Source organism: Chelon labrosus, assembly GCF_963514085.1.
Source record: "Chelon labrosus genome assembly, chromosome: 8".
NCBI lineage: Eukaryota > Metazoa > Chordata > Actinopteri > Mugiliformes > Mugilidae > Chelon > Chelon labrosus.
The window spans coordinates 21,590,673-21,608,497 of NC_140358.1; the positions used below are offsets into that span (position 1 = coordinate 21,590,673).

Sequence of the window (17,825 nt, forward strand, 5' to 3'; positions counted from 1 at the left end):
ATGTTTGCATTTCTGTGGAGGTGCAAGTCAGGCTACAGTCAGGGGTATTGAACTTAAGCACTAAATTTGGGCTGGTTTGGGATAATTTTGGTGTTTTTTCTAATAACTTTTCTTATTGCTGGTTAAAATAAAACCAACGTGCATTTACTCCTTTGTGTGTCACTGCTTTCGCATGTTTGTGGGTGCATAAGCGCACTGACAGCATTGTTTACGCAAAAAAAAAAAAGATGATGTCTATTGTATTGTCATTAGTCTGTCTTCACATGGTAAAGTGGTCGCAGCTGCTGCTTTCTTAAGAGGACAGAAGAGGACTACATGAGACATCTTCACAGCGGCGAGATGTGAGTTGTTGTGGTTGTTTGTTGCTGCTGGAAATTGTCTGTTTCATGATGAGGCTACGCTGTTAAAACAAAACATGACAACAGCAAAATATTGATCTAATATTTTGAGTGAAACACTGACTACAGTATAGGCTGCAGAAGCATCAATCTACCTTAAGATGCTGCTACCTAGCATCCCACCAGAATGGCTACATACGGCGAAATATACAATACACACAGAATATTATATTTATCATTGTTCAATTCATGTAGCAGCAATCCCCAGCAGGATGCAGCCTGACACAGGCACACACACAAAAACGGTTTGGGAACAACTCAAAAAACATGAATAACAGCACAAGGTGTTGACCTGGCCTCCAAATTCACTAGATCCCAAACTGATCAAGTATCTGTGGGATGATCCGCAGAGGCCCCTCTCCTCAAAGGCCCCCTACTAACAACATCCTGTTACCAGACACCACAGGACACCCTCAGAAGGCCCATGTCCATTCTCTGATGAGTCACAACTGTTTTGGAGGCTTAAGGGAGACCTACACAATATTAGGAAGGTGGTCATAATGTTATGCTGGGTCGGTGTATATTAAAGATACATTTGAATAAAGGCAAACTATACAATTATATATTTAAAAAATAACAACAACTCATAGTTGCCATATATCAATAGCTGTTGTCTGCACATAGAAGCTAGTTAGCATTAGCTTCACACCTCAGCTGTAAGTTATTCTTTTTATTTTGTTTTGCAAGCAAATTTTACAAATTGTAACCATTAACTTAAATTGTAACAAATGTATGAACAGTTTTCAGGCGCAGATAAAAATAATTTGATTCTGACAGTCAGGGTTTGCAAAAAAAAAAAAAAACTAACAAGAAGATAATGTTCAGTTCTAACACTGAAGAAAGGAAAAGCATCAAGTGCAGCACAGACATTTCCCCAGTTCCTAAAATGCAAAGAATGTCGAATAAATATGTATGAAATGTCTCAAGATGGAGGTCAGTGTTCTCTCTGCAATCTGTATAAATAAATAATAGTAATTGAAGTGGCAGTTATGTGTTTACAGAAGTGGACTTCTGCCACACCATCGGTGTTTTCACCTTAATGATGCTGGACAAAATGAACCCGCTGAAACATTTGAGTTCAGACGGCTAAAACATCCCGCTGACACGCAGTCAGACAGGTTTCCAATACGTCTGCTCGGAGCTGGAATTAAGCCGGCTCTCTGCCACATTAAAATGCTCGCACAGACGCGCATTTGGACCGACACAATGTAGGTATCAGCAGTATCACGGGTGCCAGCTACCGCAGAGAGGAGAGGACTACCAGAGCACTGGGTTCAAGGCAGACTGAGTGTGTGTTTGCTCCAAAAAAAAAGAAAAGAAATAGAGGGAGTGTGTGTGTGCATGCCTTATCATTCCTCAGCACCATGCTCCTCTTGGCAGATGGCTCAGCCAACCTCGGGACCTGGGGTGTGTGTGTGTGTGTGTGTGGGTATTGTCTTAGTATCTTGGGGGCACAAGGGCAGAAGCTACCTGGTGTTGACTGCCAAGTCTCTGGCTCTCTTGTGCTCTCTCTTTCTCTAAACCCTCCGACACACACACACACACACACTCACACACACACACACTCCTGCTGAAATGCCTTGCCCAGTCACGACTTATATTGCATAGTGATTGAATTTTAGGTTTAAAGGCTAACGCTGGTTAAAACTGTGTCGATGATGGTGTTTATGATCGCTTAAGTTATTTGGATTCTCAAACTGATCGATATAGTACAGGGTTTCCTTCAAAATTTCTTGAGAGCTTTTTTTGTGTGTTTGTGTTGGGGGGTTCTACGTCTTAATAAAAGCCCCAAAATTATGATGCTATCCCAACGTATGCAAGATTAAATGAAGCAAATAAAACAGCTGAATTTAAATCTAACTGTGCAAGGTAGCGTTTATTAAATTGAGCTAGTTGACGTTACGTCTGGATTCATTTCCTCCTGTTTTGACCAACTCTCTTTAAATAGCTGTAAATCTCCATGGTCTAAAAAATCAAGAGCACAAACAACAGGTTTTAAAAAGTCTGCACAGAACAGATGAGTGACCGGTGTGTGTGGAGGGTCTGGGGGGAGGCAGCTTTGGGGACAGGAGGGGAGGGAGAGATGCTTTCAGGAGCAATAAGAAAAACAACACAAACTCAACGTTGTTTAAAACATGCAAGAATATTTCAGAATTGTTATGAGACCATGGTGGAGTAAATTAGACCCTGGCCGGGCCGCCATAGTATTACCACTGTATGGGAAACATTGTAGTAGTAGTAATAGTAGATACAGCAGCAGCAGTAGTAAAAGTACTCGTAGTAGTATATCTTCCTACAAAGATACAGTGAGCTCAGGTGGATCATGTTCTCCCAGTTAGAGCTGCAGGGTCAGAAATTCATATCCTAATAAAATAACATCCTTTCATGCTATCGTGACACGCAGCCGCTGCTGTCTGAAGGACGGCAACAGAGCAACCGCCACCACTTACTCATTCACAAATTCAACTAATTACCAATGAATATTTCACAACAAATTAGCCGACGCTACTTCAAGCAAATACTTGATCGACTAATTGCGCTAATTCCCAATTAGTTTTAACAACAAATTAGGGGAATGCAATTTTCACGCAAGCTCTAAATGAACTAACCTGACCCATTCCTGATTCAGCTCCCCGAGAAACATGAACAAATATTATCTTAAGTGTGCTAATTAAATAAAGTCATTCATTAAAAAAAAAAAAAAAACACATTTTATATCACTGTGCACTTCATATCCAGGTCAGCAAAAGCTATCGGTTGCCGTATGTTCAAATATAACTGATGGATTTTACAGTTTCTGACCATTTTCGCAGGAGTTTTATTCTTCTTTCTGCGCCCGTGGTTTGAATGTGGCTCAAAAACTGCACCGCAGATCGCGCCTCCCCTTATCTCCCCTTCGTGTATTCCCTGATAAAGAAAACTACTCCAAAACAAATCTTTAAAAAGACATAAAAAGGACTCTGGAGCAATAACCGCGCAGATAAATATGAGTATTACAAGGTGGGGAAAACGCTCTGAAGACGGTGGCTCTGCCAATATTAGAGGAGCAACAGAAGCCCGGTGATCTGATCCCAGGGGAGAGATCTGTTTCAGTTATGAACAGTTGTGCGCAGCGTTATTGTCTAATTAATAGTTACGGGGCGATATTTGTGCCGTATTAACGGAAAGACAGTGAAACACTCTGTTTCCGTTTATTTGCTGCCTCAGCTATATGTAAGCACTTCTTCTTCAGTCTTTTCTATAAAGATATTGCAGCTCAGAGAGACATACCTCAGTGTAAGTACTTCAGCTGCACTCATGAGAGACTTTTTACTGCACCTCATTGAGTAACTGAGTGCCTGTAGGGTCTGATCATTTGATGTTTGTCGTGGTTATTTGCTGTGCATGAATGTTTATTATTATCGGATTTTCTCATCCGCTTGGAATTTAGCTCAGTTTGATTAAAGCTATTTTTTTTCCTTTTAATTCTTAATAATAAATAAATGATGTCAAGATGTGTGTGCGTCTTCCTACTAATTTTACATTTGCTGTCTGTGATTAAACAGTAATTTGATTAGTTTGAAGTCCCTAGAATACAACTAGTTTTAATTCTATTTATTTACATTTCTTTTAAAAACACAGACAGGGAGGAGAACCCAGTCTGCTCTGATTGTTCAGCCCCAATTTACTGTGGTGGTATTGTCCCTGCTTAGAGCCCACAGCTGAAGCCTGCTGACACAGCCCAACCCAAAAAATTTTTTGGTCTGGATTCTCTCTGTTGAGAACTGATTATGCTCTGGCAAAGGTCTGCCAGGCCAATCAAATCATTTGGGTGGGTTTTCAGTGGTGATGGACAGAAGAGTAACAACCACGTAGTCATACATGCCGTAGAGTTGAATTTGTTAATGACTAACTCTGTCCAATTGCGTGCAGAGGTATTTTTTCTCTGTATCTGATCAAACACGCCCCATAATGAAATCCAGATGGTGTGTTACCAGACTCATATTCTGGTAATAATTGAGTCAGGCGACGCGCGGCAAGATTCAGATATGAACGGAGTGTTCCTATACAGCAGCAGCCCAGCCAGAGGCTGGCGGTGCTGCTACTGAATAATGGACCCAGGAGCGTGACATTAAAATTCAAGAAAGCATTTCATCGGGTGCAACATTAAGACGTACCCCTGAGTAGTTCAGAATGAGTCATCAAAAATTTAAAATTATTTAAATGTTGAGTCAGATAGTGTCGTGTAGGTGTATATAACTCCAGATACAGTGATCAGCCACAACATTAAAACCACTAACAGGTGAAGTGAAGAACATTGACCGTCTTGTGACAATTCAATGTTCAGCTGGGAAATTTTTGTACCTGGCATTCGTGTAGATGTTACTTAGACATGTAGCACCCACCTAGACCAGATCAGGCACCCCCACCCCATAGCAATGACACTCCTTGATGGCAGCAGCCATCCCCAGCAGGATGCAGCCTGACACAGGCACACACACAAAAAAACAACAACATGAAAAACAGCAAAAGGTGTTGACTTGGCCTCCAAATTCACTGGATCCCAAACTGATCAAGTATCTGTGGAATTATCCATAGAGGGTCCTCCCCTCAACCCATAGGACCCAAAGGCCCCCACTAACAACATTCTGTTGCCAGACACCACAGGACACCCTCAGAAGACCCATGTTCATTCTCTGATTAGTCACAACTGCTTTGGAGGCACAAGGGAGACCTACACAGTATTAGGTCATAATTTTACGCCTGATCGGTGCATAATGTATATAAAAACACTTTAAAACTGACTTCATGAGGACTGAAATCCTTTCTGTGAGTTAATAAATAAAGTAAAAGTTTGACTCTGGGACGTTTGGACCCTTTACTGAATCTTGTGGCCTTTTGGCTAATTATCCTTAACAATGAGCCAACCAATAAGAGCAGTGCAATAATAGCATGCGTCTCAGAATTTATGGGAGGCCAACAATGTGCTTACGTGTGGACTGGAGAGGAGGGAGATGAAAAACTTTCACTGATAAAGATAAATGTGCTGCTGAGGATTTTTTTTACATCCCATCCAGATGGCTACTCTTAATTTTCTTATAAGACACTTAAGAAACCAAACAGATGGCTTCCCTCTTTATAAGGAGCCTGTGCAAACCCTAAAATGTCTATACTCCCATCTCTCAGCAGTAGAACGGGGCCTTGATTTACCTACTACCTACCTCAGTCCCTGTACCAGTTGCGTGATGTGCTAATAAAAACGGATTATTTGTTTAACAACTAATTCAGAGGCTCGATCACCTTAATTATCGCTCGTAAGGTTTTTGCAGACAAGACATTATAAGACTTTTTATTCTGTCTTTCCCTACTCTAATGACTGTGACAGATTTCTTACAGTCGATAAATATTTTTTCCAAGGTTTGCAGGATCTCAAACTATGTGGAAAGAAATGTAAGAAATGAAGAGATGTGAGAGGAAACCAGAGCAGTTTAGTCACCTCTTGGCTGTCTGGCATTGAGTTGCACTGACAGAGGTACTAAAACCTAAACAGAACAAAACTAAGAAAGTATTTTAAGTTGATTCAGAGATTCTGCCTCATTATTGCTTTGACTTTCTTGTCAATATGTATAAACAGCTGGAAAGACACATCTGCACAATATTACACCCGTCAGAGTGAGGAAAAACAGCCAAAGTCTGCAGCGGATCACAAACAAGGCTTCACAATTACTGTTTGGCAGAATCAAAACCTCTGGAATACATCAAATCCACATGAAACACACGAGCTCTTTCAAATCTGGAATCTTAAAGCTGCTTTAATCAATATGTTTATTTGATCAACAATGGATTAAAATGACTATGTAAAATTTCAATCAGTTGCTTCAATCAGACCCATTCGGAGGCTTCACGTCTGTAGTTCCCGTCAGCTCTACGATGCGTTTAAGCTCATAGTTTTTGTGTTACAGCATCTTTAGTGCGGTGGTTCATCCTCCCTGCCCGCATAAACACCATCTCTACCTTCAGTTGGTAGGGACCATAAGTAGAGATAAAAGGAGAGCTAGCTTGCATTCGTGTTCAGAAACGTGATTTCTGTGTGTTGTGTTCAGTGGCCAAAAGTCAGTTAAGGAACTTTAGGCTTTCTTCACTTTTGTAGTTGGGGTTCTCACATTATGAAACAAAAAATCGTGCATAATAAAAGGAGTATTTTTCAGTAATCTATCAAATTAAAGTGATTCACATACTCTGGTTCTAGATTGCCTCGGATTTTGATCTGTGAGTTGGGACAAAACAGGTCATCAGAGGATGTTTTTTTTTCACCTTTAATGATTAATACTTGAATGAGAAAGGCAACGGATGGATTAATCATTGATAGAAATAATAATACAGTGGTAGTCCATGCTCTAATCCCTCATTTTTTTGTCACACATTGAAATTGTTTCCATAAAAATGAGCTAAACTTGTAAATCATTTTAAACTGATTCCTCCTCAACTGATTTTTTTTGTCCTGAATATTTGAATTTTTATATATTCGTTGAGTGTGTGGACTCAGGACTTCAATTAAAAAGCAAAATTTCCCTTCAGCACCATGGACAGTGACAGTTTCCTCCCCGATGGACTCCGGTTGCCTGAAAGTTACACGAACGTCTTCGCCCCCAAATATTTTGTGATGAAAAATTCGCCTGGAACCTCTCCACTGGGATCTGAATCAAAGTGTTTGGGCGGGTTTTACATGATGGACAGAAGAGTAACAGTCCAAGAAACAGTCATACATGTCATCTAAGTTGAGTTTGTTAATAATAACATAGCTCTGATTGGTTGTACGACTATCCAATTGCGTGTAGAGGTATTTTTTTCTCTGTATTGGATGAAACGCGCCCCGTAATGAAATCCAAATGCAGTGTTGCCGGACTCATTCTGATAAGAACTCAGTCTGGCGACGCAAGGCTAGGGCTCCAGGTGATCTGACTGCTTTTACCAGCTTCTTCACACCTGCTGACAGAGCTCACATTTTACAGCCCTCCGGGATAATTGGACCGCCAGTACGGAATAAAATGGATCTCATCCAGATACAAGACTTCCTTCAGTGTTATGTGCTGTCGCTTTTGGAGAATTTGTTTGCGACTTCTTGGCAGTTTGGGAAGAGGCACAGCTTCCTTTCGCAGCCTCCGAGCCGCTGATGATGCCGGTGTGAAGTATCGTCAAGTGGAGCCGGTTTGGCAAGCCGAGGCCGATCGCGCGGCGCGGATGGAAATTTCAGTGTGATGGATGATTTCGCGCTTATTGAGCTCGCACGTGTGACGGAGCTGATTGAGAGCCTGGGAGGATTGACGGGCAGATTGAATGTTGGACTGGGAGAATGAACGCTGAATGAGTTGACTCTGTCACCAAGTGTCCCTGTTGATTCTGGATTTTCTGTCTTTGTGTGCTTTACCCCATACCGCTCTGAAAACAGCATTTTGACTGCAGCTTTGAACATTGGTAATCCAATTTTTCAAGCAGAGTTGAAAGAAGTGTCGTACAATTTAAAGATCCAGTGAGATCCAATTATAAAAATAATACTAATCAGAGCGTCTTCCTGCAGATGTGAACTTTTAAGCTCCAAAACACGCAGCTGGAATCTTACCATTCCATGCTGACGATATGTGTAATCAATTCTCTAATTAACTACTTAAATGGTTCAACCAATCACCATCAGCGTCAATTAACATTCAAAGCGATCTCCCCCAGATTCCACTGCCATGATTAGCCAGCTACATGATGGGCAATTACAGTGAGGAGTACGCAACATTCAATGCAAGCCCCATTACAATCATACAAAGCCTTCAGATCTCCGAGCGAGAGAATGAAACAAGAGGCGAGATGGGAGGAGGAGGAGGAGGAGGGAGAAAGAGCAACAAAGAGAAGAGGAGATGAAAGGGTATTTCTTCAGGAGGAGGAGGAGGAGGACCTACAGTGTTCGTTCAGATTTAACAAAGGCGTGGGGAGCTTCAAGACTGTTTTCTCTCCCTCTTTTTTTTTCCCTTAAAGGGAAAATCTACTGTCAAACACCAGCCGCACATCAATGGCGAGTGACAGACTTTTAACTCCGATCCGAGTGATTTTCGTGGTTTCTATTGAAGGTGCGTCTCTTTTATGCCTCTAAAATCCATTGTGAAATTTTTGGGAAAACAGATCCAATTGAAAATCCCTCCATTCTGGTTTCTCATCTCCCAGTGGCAGCGTTGTCCTTTTTATAATCTTGGACAGTTGAGTCCATTTGAACGTTTATTAGCAGCGAGGCGCCGGCTTCATCAAAGCAGCTTTTAGAGCTGTTGGTAAAAGACACTGGTTAATAACTGTCATTGGACGGGAACGGCAGAGTCATGCGCTGCGCAGGCTCCGGCCCCAGCCGAAAGCACTTCATCTTTTTTGACCAGGACCTCAGCTGAAATGTGTTATGTTAGTGGTATTTGACTAGTTTAAAAGGCTCCATTTGCTTAAAATAAAAAAGTCTAAAGGCAAAAGTGGACTTGATCCAAAATGGCCACACTGACTGTTGTTTTCTCTTCTTGTATCTTCAACAATTATTAAGAAATCCATCTTTTAGAAGTTTTTGTTGCTCAAACACATCAGAGTACATGCAGTAAATAGAGCAGCCCATGCATTAAGAGAAATTTGCCTCCAAGGTTCTCAAGGGGTAAAGGGGATGGTGCTCCCAGATGCTGCATGTATGAAGCATGCTGTCCCCCTTCTCTTTCATACTGTAGCATTTCTTTTTTGTGGCGGACAGTTGTTGTGGAGTCTCTCCGTTGGGAACTGATCATGCTCCGGCTAAGATCTGCCAGGCCAATCAAATCATTTGGGCAGCTTGACACGGTGATGGACAGAAAAATAACAGCAACATGACTCTGTACTAGTTAAAACATGTCTAATAATGAACTCCAGGAGTTACCAGACTCATATTTCGATAAAAACTGAGTCTGGCTACGACCGGCTATCTCTATCACGTAATATCTACCAAGCTGAAAGCAGAAATTTGCCAAAGTCTCTTACTCTCAGCACTGGATTGTACTGAAACTTGTACTGATCATGCACCTACATTGATGGGATGTTTGCGGTTTTAGAAAAATGCTTCTGAGGGACACCAAAATAATTCGGCTATTTTCTGATTAGCCTCCATTGTGGTGACTATGAACAGCAGCAGTCTCCCATATTCAAGTATTTGTTGACCGTAATATCCGTTTGTGTCCGGTCGAGCAAATTAAGGCTCACACATGTTAAAAACATTTTTAAAAAATACTTATACTGGGGCTCCCATCATTGTATTGTCTTCCACTTGACATGAAGCACCGTTTACCCAAAACCTATTGTCAGCTGCTTCGCCTTCCTTCCTGTCCCTCTATGTTTCATAAGACTAAATATTAAACAGACAAGAAAAAAGAAAGAAATGCTGAGATTTTACAACAACTTCCTCAGAAAGTGTTTTTTTTTTTCCATCTTCCATAATTCTTTTAGCTTCTTGTGACCCCCATCGGGTTCATCTCTAGGTGTCGGAACCCCTCCAGGTGGTCCCGCCACCTAGCCTGGCCCCCGCTGGCTTTAATAAACCCAGAGAGAGAGCTACAGCTGTATCATGTTACCAGATCTACTGATATTTAATTACACATCATGAAAAGCCTTATATCTCCCACTCAATGACTGGCACACCTTCACTTACAGGTAAAAAAGAAAAATCCTTTTCAGATTTCACCGTACACGCAGTGAGCAGCTCCATTCATTGTTCTACTATTCATCTACATTTCTTTTTTTTTTCGCCTGGAATAAAGCCTGTATCAGTGTGAGCCCAATTTCCCATCAGGAGCACCTGACAGCACTGGTGTGATGGAGTGGTGGCAGGGGGAGGGTTACATGTGTAGACACCCTGAGCTTGTTGTCGAGCCCTGAGCAGCTCCACTCCAGCAGCGGGGGGTTAAGTACCTTGCTCCAGGGCCCTTCCATGGCGGCTGCTGAGGGACAGCAGTGTGTGTCACTTTTCCCTGCTCACACTCTCCCTGCTGGAATACGCGTTCAAAACAGCAACATGGTTGCCGAGTTATTGTGCTCCCAGTGTGGTAGTAGTAGTCGTACTGGGGATGCTGTTATGTACTCCTTGTGACTATGTGAGCACTATGTGAACTACTGATTAATGTGTTTACATGAGATGACGTTTTTACGTTTCGTTGACACAGACAGGCTTTTTTTTTTTTGGATATATCACATTCACACCTATACTGAAGTCAGATCTGACCAGATACAAATGTAAACATGAACCATGCCCGGTGTCGGCACTGTTCCCGATCATGCACCTAACATCAGGCTCGTATTGTTCATGTGCAGGTCCAGCAGGTTGAGGACTTCTTGATTTCAGGGTTTGTGACAAATGGGTGAATGAGAGGCAAAAATTAAGCACTCCGGATAGAAAACGCTACATGAATGGATTTGGCAACGCAGCTTCGTTGCATAAATCTGCCCAGTACAGCCAGTGTCTGAGCTGACAAGCTGTTCTGAATTCTCAAATCGCCCCTCCATTACTTTTCATATGCCGGGCCTCTGCGCGAGTGTTGCAATAAATTCCAAATCACGCAGAGAAACTGAATTACGTTTAACTTCTCGCGGCCCCTTTCCGACATCTTTTAAACCTTCAGCATCTTTGGGGCCTCTGCGGTGTTAAAAGCATTAAAAGGCACTTCTCCCCCATGTGGCTCTTTGTTCTTATGTCCTCTGCTGCATGGAAAATGACTTCACAGAGGAGTGCAGCGTAAAGCAATGCCATGCTGAACAGAACGGAGAAATTATTTTTTATCACACATGCAGATGGAGAGTCTGTAAAAGGTCAATGAGAAATGTTGATTTTAGAGACTTTTAGAGGATCAGAAAATAGACTGATGAGGCTTTTTAAAATGTGTCACTGACGGACAAAGTCAAAACACAACCGTGACAATTCTGCACTTAAACGTTTTGCCGTATATCCGTTGGCACAGACGCCGCAGATACGCGTGCGATGAGTTAACATCAGCTGATATATTGATCTTTCATTTGCAGTGAGAGTGAAATTTAACAAATCAACGCGTGCATGAGAAACACTGCAACTAAAGAGGAGTGAGTTTCCAAAAGAATTACAATAAAATCTATTATAGAAATAATCAATCTCTTTATGTCAGTTCACTATAGTGATTAACTGACTGACCAGCAGAGTATTAGGGGCCACAACTACAACACTTTCATTCATTTAATGTAGTAATTTCATGTTTAAGGAGAAGCCAGTGCAGTTAAAGCATTTAATAAGTACTTGACATTTAGGTTCCACTCAAATCCACCTGATCATCACATGCACACACACACAACTTGTCCATGACCAACACCTGCACTGCACTAAACACATACTCAACAAAAACAACCAAACTTCTATAAGGAGGCAGGCCATTCACATTTTTTTTCTAATGTCTCCCTGCTGTCAGAGTTACTCAAAACAAACACTCCTTGATGTCACAATGAGACGGTAAAAGCCGGCACTGCTTGTGTAGTTAAGTGTGCGTTCATGCCTCCCGGTTCGTCTCCGGTAACAACAACGCCAGCTTTTCCCTTTTTTTTTTTTTTTCTTTTTTCTTTTTTTCCTTTAACGGTGACAAAGAAAAGACGGCTTTGCACGATTCCTCCCGCAGCTGACTTTAGCTGCGTACACCCCACTCAGGGAAAAAAACACAATGTCCAAACCCAGGCTATACGGAGCGCGGATGCCGCGTCCGCTCATCCCCTCCACGTTGCGCACGCACGAAATCCAACACAAGGTGATAATAAAGCGGCGTGCGGCGGGACTCACCATGGCTGCTCGAGCTCCCAGTCTCTGAAAAAGTCGAATTCGAAGAGATCCATGGCCGCTCCGGCTGCTGTTGGTGGTTAGAATCCAAAAAAGCTGGTGCTACGTGGTTCTACATGGGGCTACTGTTACTGAGGGAGAGTGTCAGAGAGAGGGAGAGTAGACACAAGCTGCTGCCGCTGCCAGGAAGCTGCTACGTGGTCGAGGCAAGCTGACAGCCAGGCAGAGGTGGAGGGAGGGAGAGAGGGAGAGAGCACACACACACACACACACACACACACTAGAAGACACACTGAGATATTCACTGCAAAAAAATGTTTCCTCATCACAACTACAGCCTTTTTCTTTTTTCTTTTTTTTTTTTTTTATAGCTCCTATCATTCAAAAGCAGTCCTTGTCTCAAATCATGTTTGAGTGGATGTGAATCAGAGACAGCAGCTTGATCTGGATTGTAAAGACCTTATAAAAGTGTGATGTAACTCTTATCAGGTGGATCTTCATGTGGCAGGAAACCACATCTGAGGAGTCATTTCTGATCAAGATCTACCGTCACAGCTATCTCCTGCGAAGGTGACTTTTTTTTTTTTTTTTTTTGCACCTTTGAAAAAGATGGTTTTCTAATGCCATGTGAGGACAGTGAAGTAAACATCAGGATTCTTTGAGCATACGGCGCATGACTAAAGATTTTACATCTCAGTATTTCATTCTATTGACGTCAAACCCTCTGTAGATCTCGCCTGCAGCTACCTGACGGCACGAATAGCCTGAAATGAATCAAATGTATGCGTATTTACTTTAAACGAATCACCACTTAAAGTTCACCATGTATAATTTGAGTGTGAAATTCTCTTCGGCTTGTTCCAAACGCCCAAATAGCATCGAGGACGCAACCCCGTGGCCTCCATGTGGCCCAGCGTAGGGTTTTAATCACGCAGTAAAAGCATTTTTCTTTTCTTTCTTTCTTTCTTTTTTTATTTTTTACAAAAGCACATCATTTAAAAATAAGACAGCAAAAGCAGCAGAGAGAGGAAAAGCGCAACCCATGCTAAGGTCAGGAGCACTTTTTCACAGACAGGAATAGAATCCAAAAAGATCTGAGAGAAGGTTCGTTAGAGTGCTAGATAATGGACAGGCAGCTTTTTAACCCAATTAGGACAGCATCGAGGAAACGGCAGGTGCAGCTCGATCAATACGTAAGAGGACGTTGGCTGATATGATCACAAAAAAATTAATTTAAAAAAAAAAAAAAAAAAAAGCTGTATTGGTAAAAAAACCCTGAAGTTGCAATGATTCTGAGCCACGGTTTCTAAGTGACCTCACACTCAGCATTAATGTGGATGGACACCATAGTTACAGACATGACTCAGAGCAGCAGTAACTGTGTCAGCATGGCCGGTTTATCGATCGCCAGTTAATGAAAATCTTTCTTCAAGACCCAAATGATTCGTTATTGACCAGATTTGTATCATGTAAATCATTTGGAGATGTTTTTTTTCCCACTGGTTACCACCGGTTACTCTAATTTTTAAGTCCATATGCGGATGTTGTACTGTTTCGTAATGCCCCATTTTGTGGTATTACAAAACACATGTTTGTGGAATGATTCATTTTTTTTAACCTTTCTGTGTTTAGTGTTTAAAACTAAGACTTCTCTTTTTTTCATTTGACCAGTCAGCACTTTCATTGCAGTGTCTGAGTTCATCTCATTATCTGCAGATATCATTTCCACTGAGGGAGGCATCTTTGGAAAGCTTACTGTACTAAAAGAATAAAAGACTCTCTTTCACTTTGTGTGTGAACACATTTACTGCTTCCAGGTGAACGCAAATGATCATATCCCCAATAAAGGCCTGATAAGCTCAAAATATGGCCCGTCGCACAGTCTAATAAATTATCTGCTCCTCTGCGCCTTGACTCAACACTGGATTCTGAGCAGCAAACGAGTGAGAACCTGTTTTAAGTCTCCTCCGTCCAGGCGGTCTTTGAAGCCCTCGCAAACTCTGCTTTTGTTACGTCTTCTTTTAAGGACCTCGCCTTAGTTTAAGACCGGCGTGTTCTTAACAGTCTAGCAGCCCACCGCGCTTCACTCTCCACCGCACGCTTTCGTGCAACACATGCCCAGCGGCACGTTTTGCTGTTTACGCTTCGCTATGAATAATGATCGACCAGATGGTTGAAACTTCTCACTCAGCGTGTTGCAGTAGCTGAAACTGTAGTTCCATTGTGTCATCACCGTCCTCTCTTTAAAAAAATTAAAATTAAATAAAGAAAAATAAAAAGTCATCCGGTATGTTTTTAGCCTTTGGTGAGAGGGAAGTACAAATGTACGGGGAACAAAAATTCGAAGATACACTGCGGGCCGTGTGTCTTTGTTTTGGATGGTGTGTCGCTGTGTTTGTGTGTGTGTGTGTGTGTGTGAGTATTTTGGTCTGGTCTGGGGCAACATGCCAGCACCACTCTGCATCACGCTCTGCAAACAGCAGCCTCAGATAGAGAAGAGAAGAGAAGAGAAAAGAAGAGAAGAGAAGAGAAGAGAAGAGAGCATGATGGGAATACAACAGTGTCTGATTGTCCAAAAATACTGTTTCGTGACCTTGATCCATTCCAGCCAGTTCAGCCTCACAAATCAAAAGTCCAGACATCTCTAGACCTTCAAAACACCACATCAAAATTCTAACAGTTTTCAAGGATTTTAAGCACCTGCGGGACCAGTTTGTGCGTGTGTGTGTGTGTGTGTGTGTATAAGAAACGCTGTCCAAAACTAGGTCAGACACTGAGAGACTCAACGGCTGGAGCGAGGGAAGGGAGGAAAGGATACAGAGATACGGCACAATTTTAAAAAGCAATCGTAGGATGAGTTAATGGAGAATCAGATGATTAAAAAAAAAAAAGAGGAGATAGATGAACGTGAAGGGAGAATTTAATTAAGGGGCGAATGCATTGTTTCATTTCCCCGCTCACTGCACAGCGTTTACGACCAGAGTAGCTGTTTGTTTGTGAGATTTTAATTGTTTTTTCCTTCACGTCTCCTTGCAAGACGGTTGAAGTCGCTGCCAGTAATTTATGTTTAAATGATGACACTGGGAGTTACAGGATCCCTCTCTTTCTCTCTCACACACACACACACACACACACACACAGTGAAGACAAGTGAAGAAAAACAAACTGATAAAATAGTCAGAAAGGACCGAGTTCTCGGCTTTGAGCTCATTATACTTGCTGTGTATCTTGCAGAAGTTGAGAAGTGCATGTCATGAATTTTCAGTATGTGCCCAGGGCCCAGGCTCCTCTGTCTGTCTGTCTTTGGGAGCAGTCGTAAACTGACACAGAGCCACAGCTCCCCCATGAGGCCTAGAAGAAGAATTACACTGTGAAGAAACTTACTATGAGTCAGATTTTTCATTGCACGTTTGCAAAAGTTATTTCTTACCTCATTGTTATTTATACACGACAGTTATGGATGGTATATTTGTATTCTAAATCTGCAGTGTGGATGTTGTAATTTATACCGTCTGTTATAAAGTGATTTTACTGCACAATGATTGACACTAGCTCATAAAGTAAATACTGTTTACAATTGTGGGGTTTAAATTATCATGAGCGTAAGAATTACAATTTATTCATCTCCAAATTGGGAAATTGGGTTTGTCACAGCTTCTCCAATAATACAAAATAAACACGACAATATGTACAATAAAATATACACCAAACAGGCATGATATTATGACTTGTTATATTATGTCCTTATATTGTGTAGGTCTCCCTTGTGCCTCCAATACAGTTGTGACTCATCAGAGAATGGACATGGACCTTCTGAGGATGTCCTGTGGTGTCCGGCCACAGAATGTTGTTAGTGGGGGGCCTTTGGGTCCTATTGGTTGAGGGGAGGGGCCCCTGTGGATCAGACTTGTTCCAGTGCATCCCACAGAAACTTTTAATTGTTCCTAAACTGTTTTTGTGTGTGTGTCAGGCTGCTATAAAGAAGTGTCATCGCTATGAGGTAGGGGTGTCTGGTCTGGTCTAGGTGAGTGGTCCATGTCTAAGCAACATCCACACGAATCCCAGGTCCAAAAGTTTCCCAGCAGAACATTGGATTGTCACAAGATGGTCAATGTTATTTACTTCTCCTGTCAGTGGTTTTAATGTTGTGCTGATCGGTGTAAGTAAAACGCACAATACGAAACATTATAAGATATGCATCTGTAATATACTGCACTGTATTTATTGCACCGAAAAGATATATTATTGCACTGTGTTTATTTCACATTGAGGAAGGAACTGTAAAGCCCGATGGCCACCAGAAGGACCTGTGGTGTTCTGTGGAGCACCTTGGTTGGATAAGTCTCTGGCTGAAAGTACTCTAGAGTCTGTTCAGGGCAGAAGATGTTGATGGGAGATGGATAGGAGATGTTGTCCGAGATGACCTGACACCACAGTCTCAACATCACCAACCTTAGGTATGAGTTTGTTCAGTCTGTTGGCATCAGCTACCTTCAAAACACGCTGCCCCAGCACACAGTGGCAAAAAATATTTCACTGGCCACCACCACAGACTCCTAGAACATCCTCAGCATGGTCGAGGATCTTCACCTAATACTAACCAGCATTTAAATATGTTCTGGAATTTGTAACTAGCTATAGACTGCTATAAAGGAAATGACTGTACGTTAGACAGAACTGTTATTTGGCTTTTACTGGCACCTATCCTTTCTTTTTGAAAGCAAATGTTGATGGTTTAAAGTAAAATGTTATAGCAGACCAAATCCCAAGTTTATATATTACTGTAAATAAAATGGCGCCTTTTATAGACAATTTTATGGGCAGCGTCACGACCACGTCACGACTGCGTCACGGCGGTTAGCTGGAGGCAGAACCCACAGAGCCGTTATCAAAATGTCATCTTGTTGTGATGTAGGGTGCCAGAATCGGAGGAATACGGTTAATAGCTCCAAACTGAAAATTTATTGCATACCAGCTGTCACTCCATGTCAAAAAAAAATAACTTAAGGACACGAAAGGACTGGACCGGGGCAATCATCAAAAAATGCTTCTGTGCACGTCCACAAAACAGCATTTGCTAGTTCCCGCTAGCAAGTTTAATTTACTGCATATGGTGCTAAACATATCACAGTATTGCTATATTCATTAGCCTATATAACTATCGCACATATAACACGTAAGTTAACTTTATGGCTGACAAATACGATGTGTAGGTTACTTACCCAGCCATGCTAGTCCAGTTAGCTGTCAAGACGTAGCCGTTGGTTCCCAACCTGATGCAGGTGCGTTTTCCAGCATTGCCGCTAGCTAGGCAGAACTTCGGTTTCGCACAACACCAAGACTCATGCGTCAAATCTTTGTCAACTAGGTCTAGCTCGTGACCATTCGGGACATATGTTGTAGGCATGTAAGGATTTGTGCCCTCAGTTTGGTGTCCACGTTTGGTTTCTCTGTCAAGTTTAAATGTCCCACCATTGCTCAGTGGCTATAATCCTGTCAGTAGCTCCATCCAGTGTGTTATTGAGCTGGCTAATTTGCTCCTGTCTATTAATTAACCTTTTCAAGTAACAGTCCTTGAGAGTGAGTGTCCATACATATCCAGATTTTAAAAAATA

At 41.9% G+C, this 17,825-nt stretch overlaps 1 protein-coding gene across 1 annotated transcript in view; it reads right to left on the reverse strand.

Moving 5' to 3' along the window:
* Positions 1-12,266, reverse strand: part of aff2 (AF4/FMR2 family, member 2) — a gene marked incomplete at its 5' end in the record, with an annotated part of 162,671 nt that extends 150,405 nt beyond the window's left edge. The window contains one exon of the mRNA XM_084549763.1: positions 12,214-12,266. Coding sequence (XP_084405889.1) covers positions 12,214-12,266 — 53 coding nt within the window. The remainder of the gene's footprint in view (positions 1-12,213) is intronic.
* Positions 12,267-17,825: the final 5,559 nt, after the last annotated feature.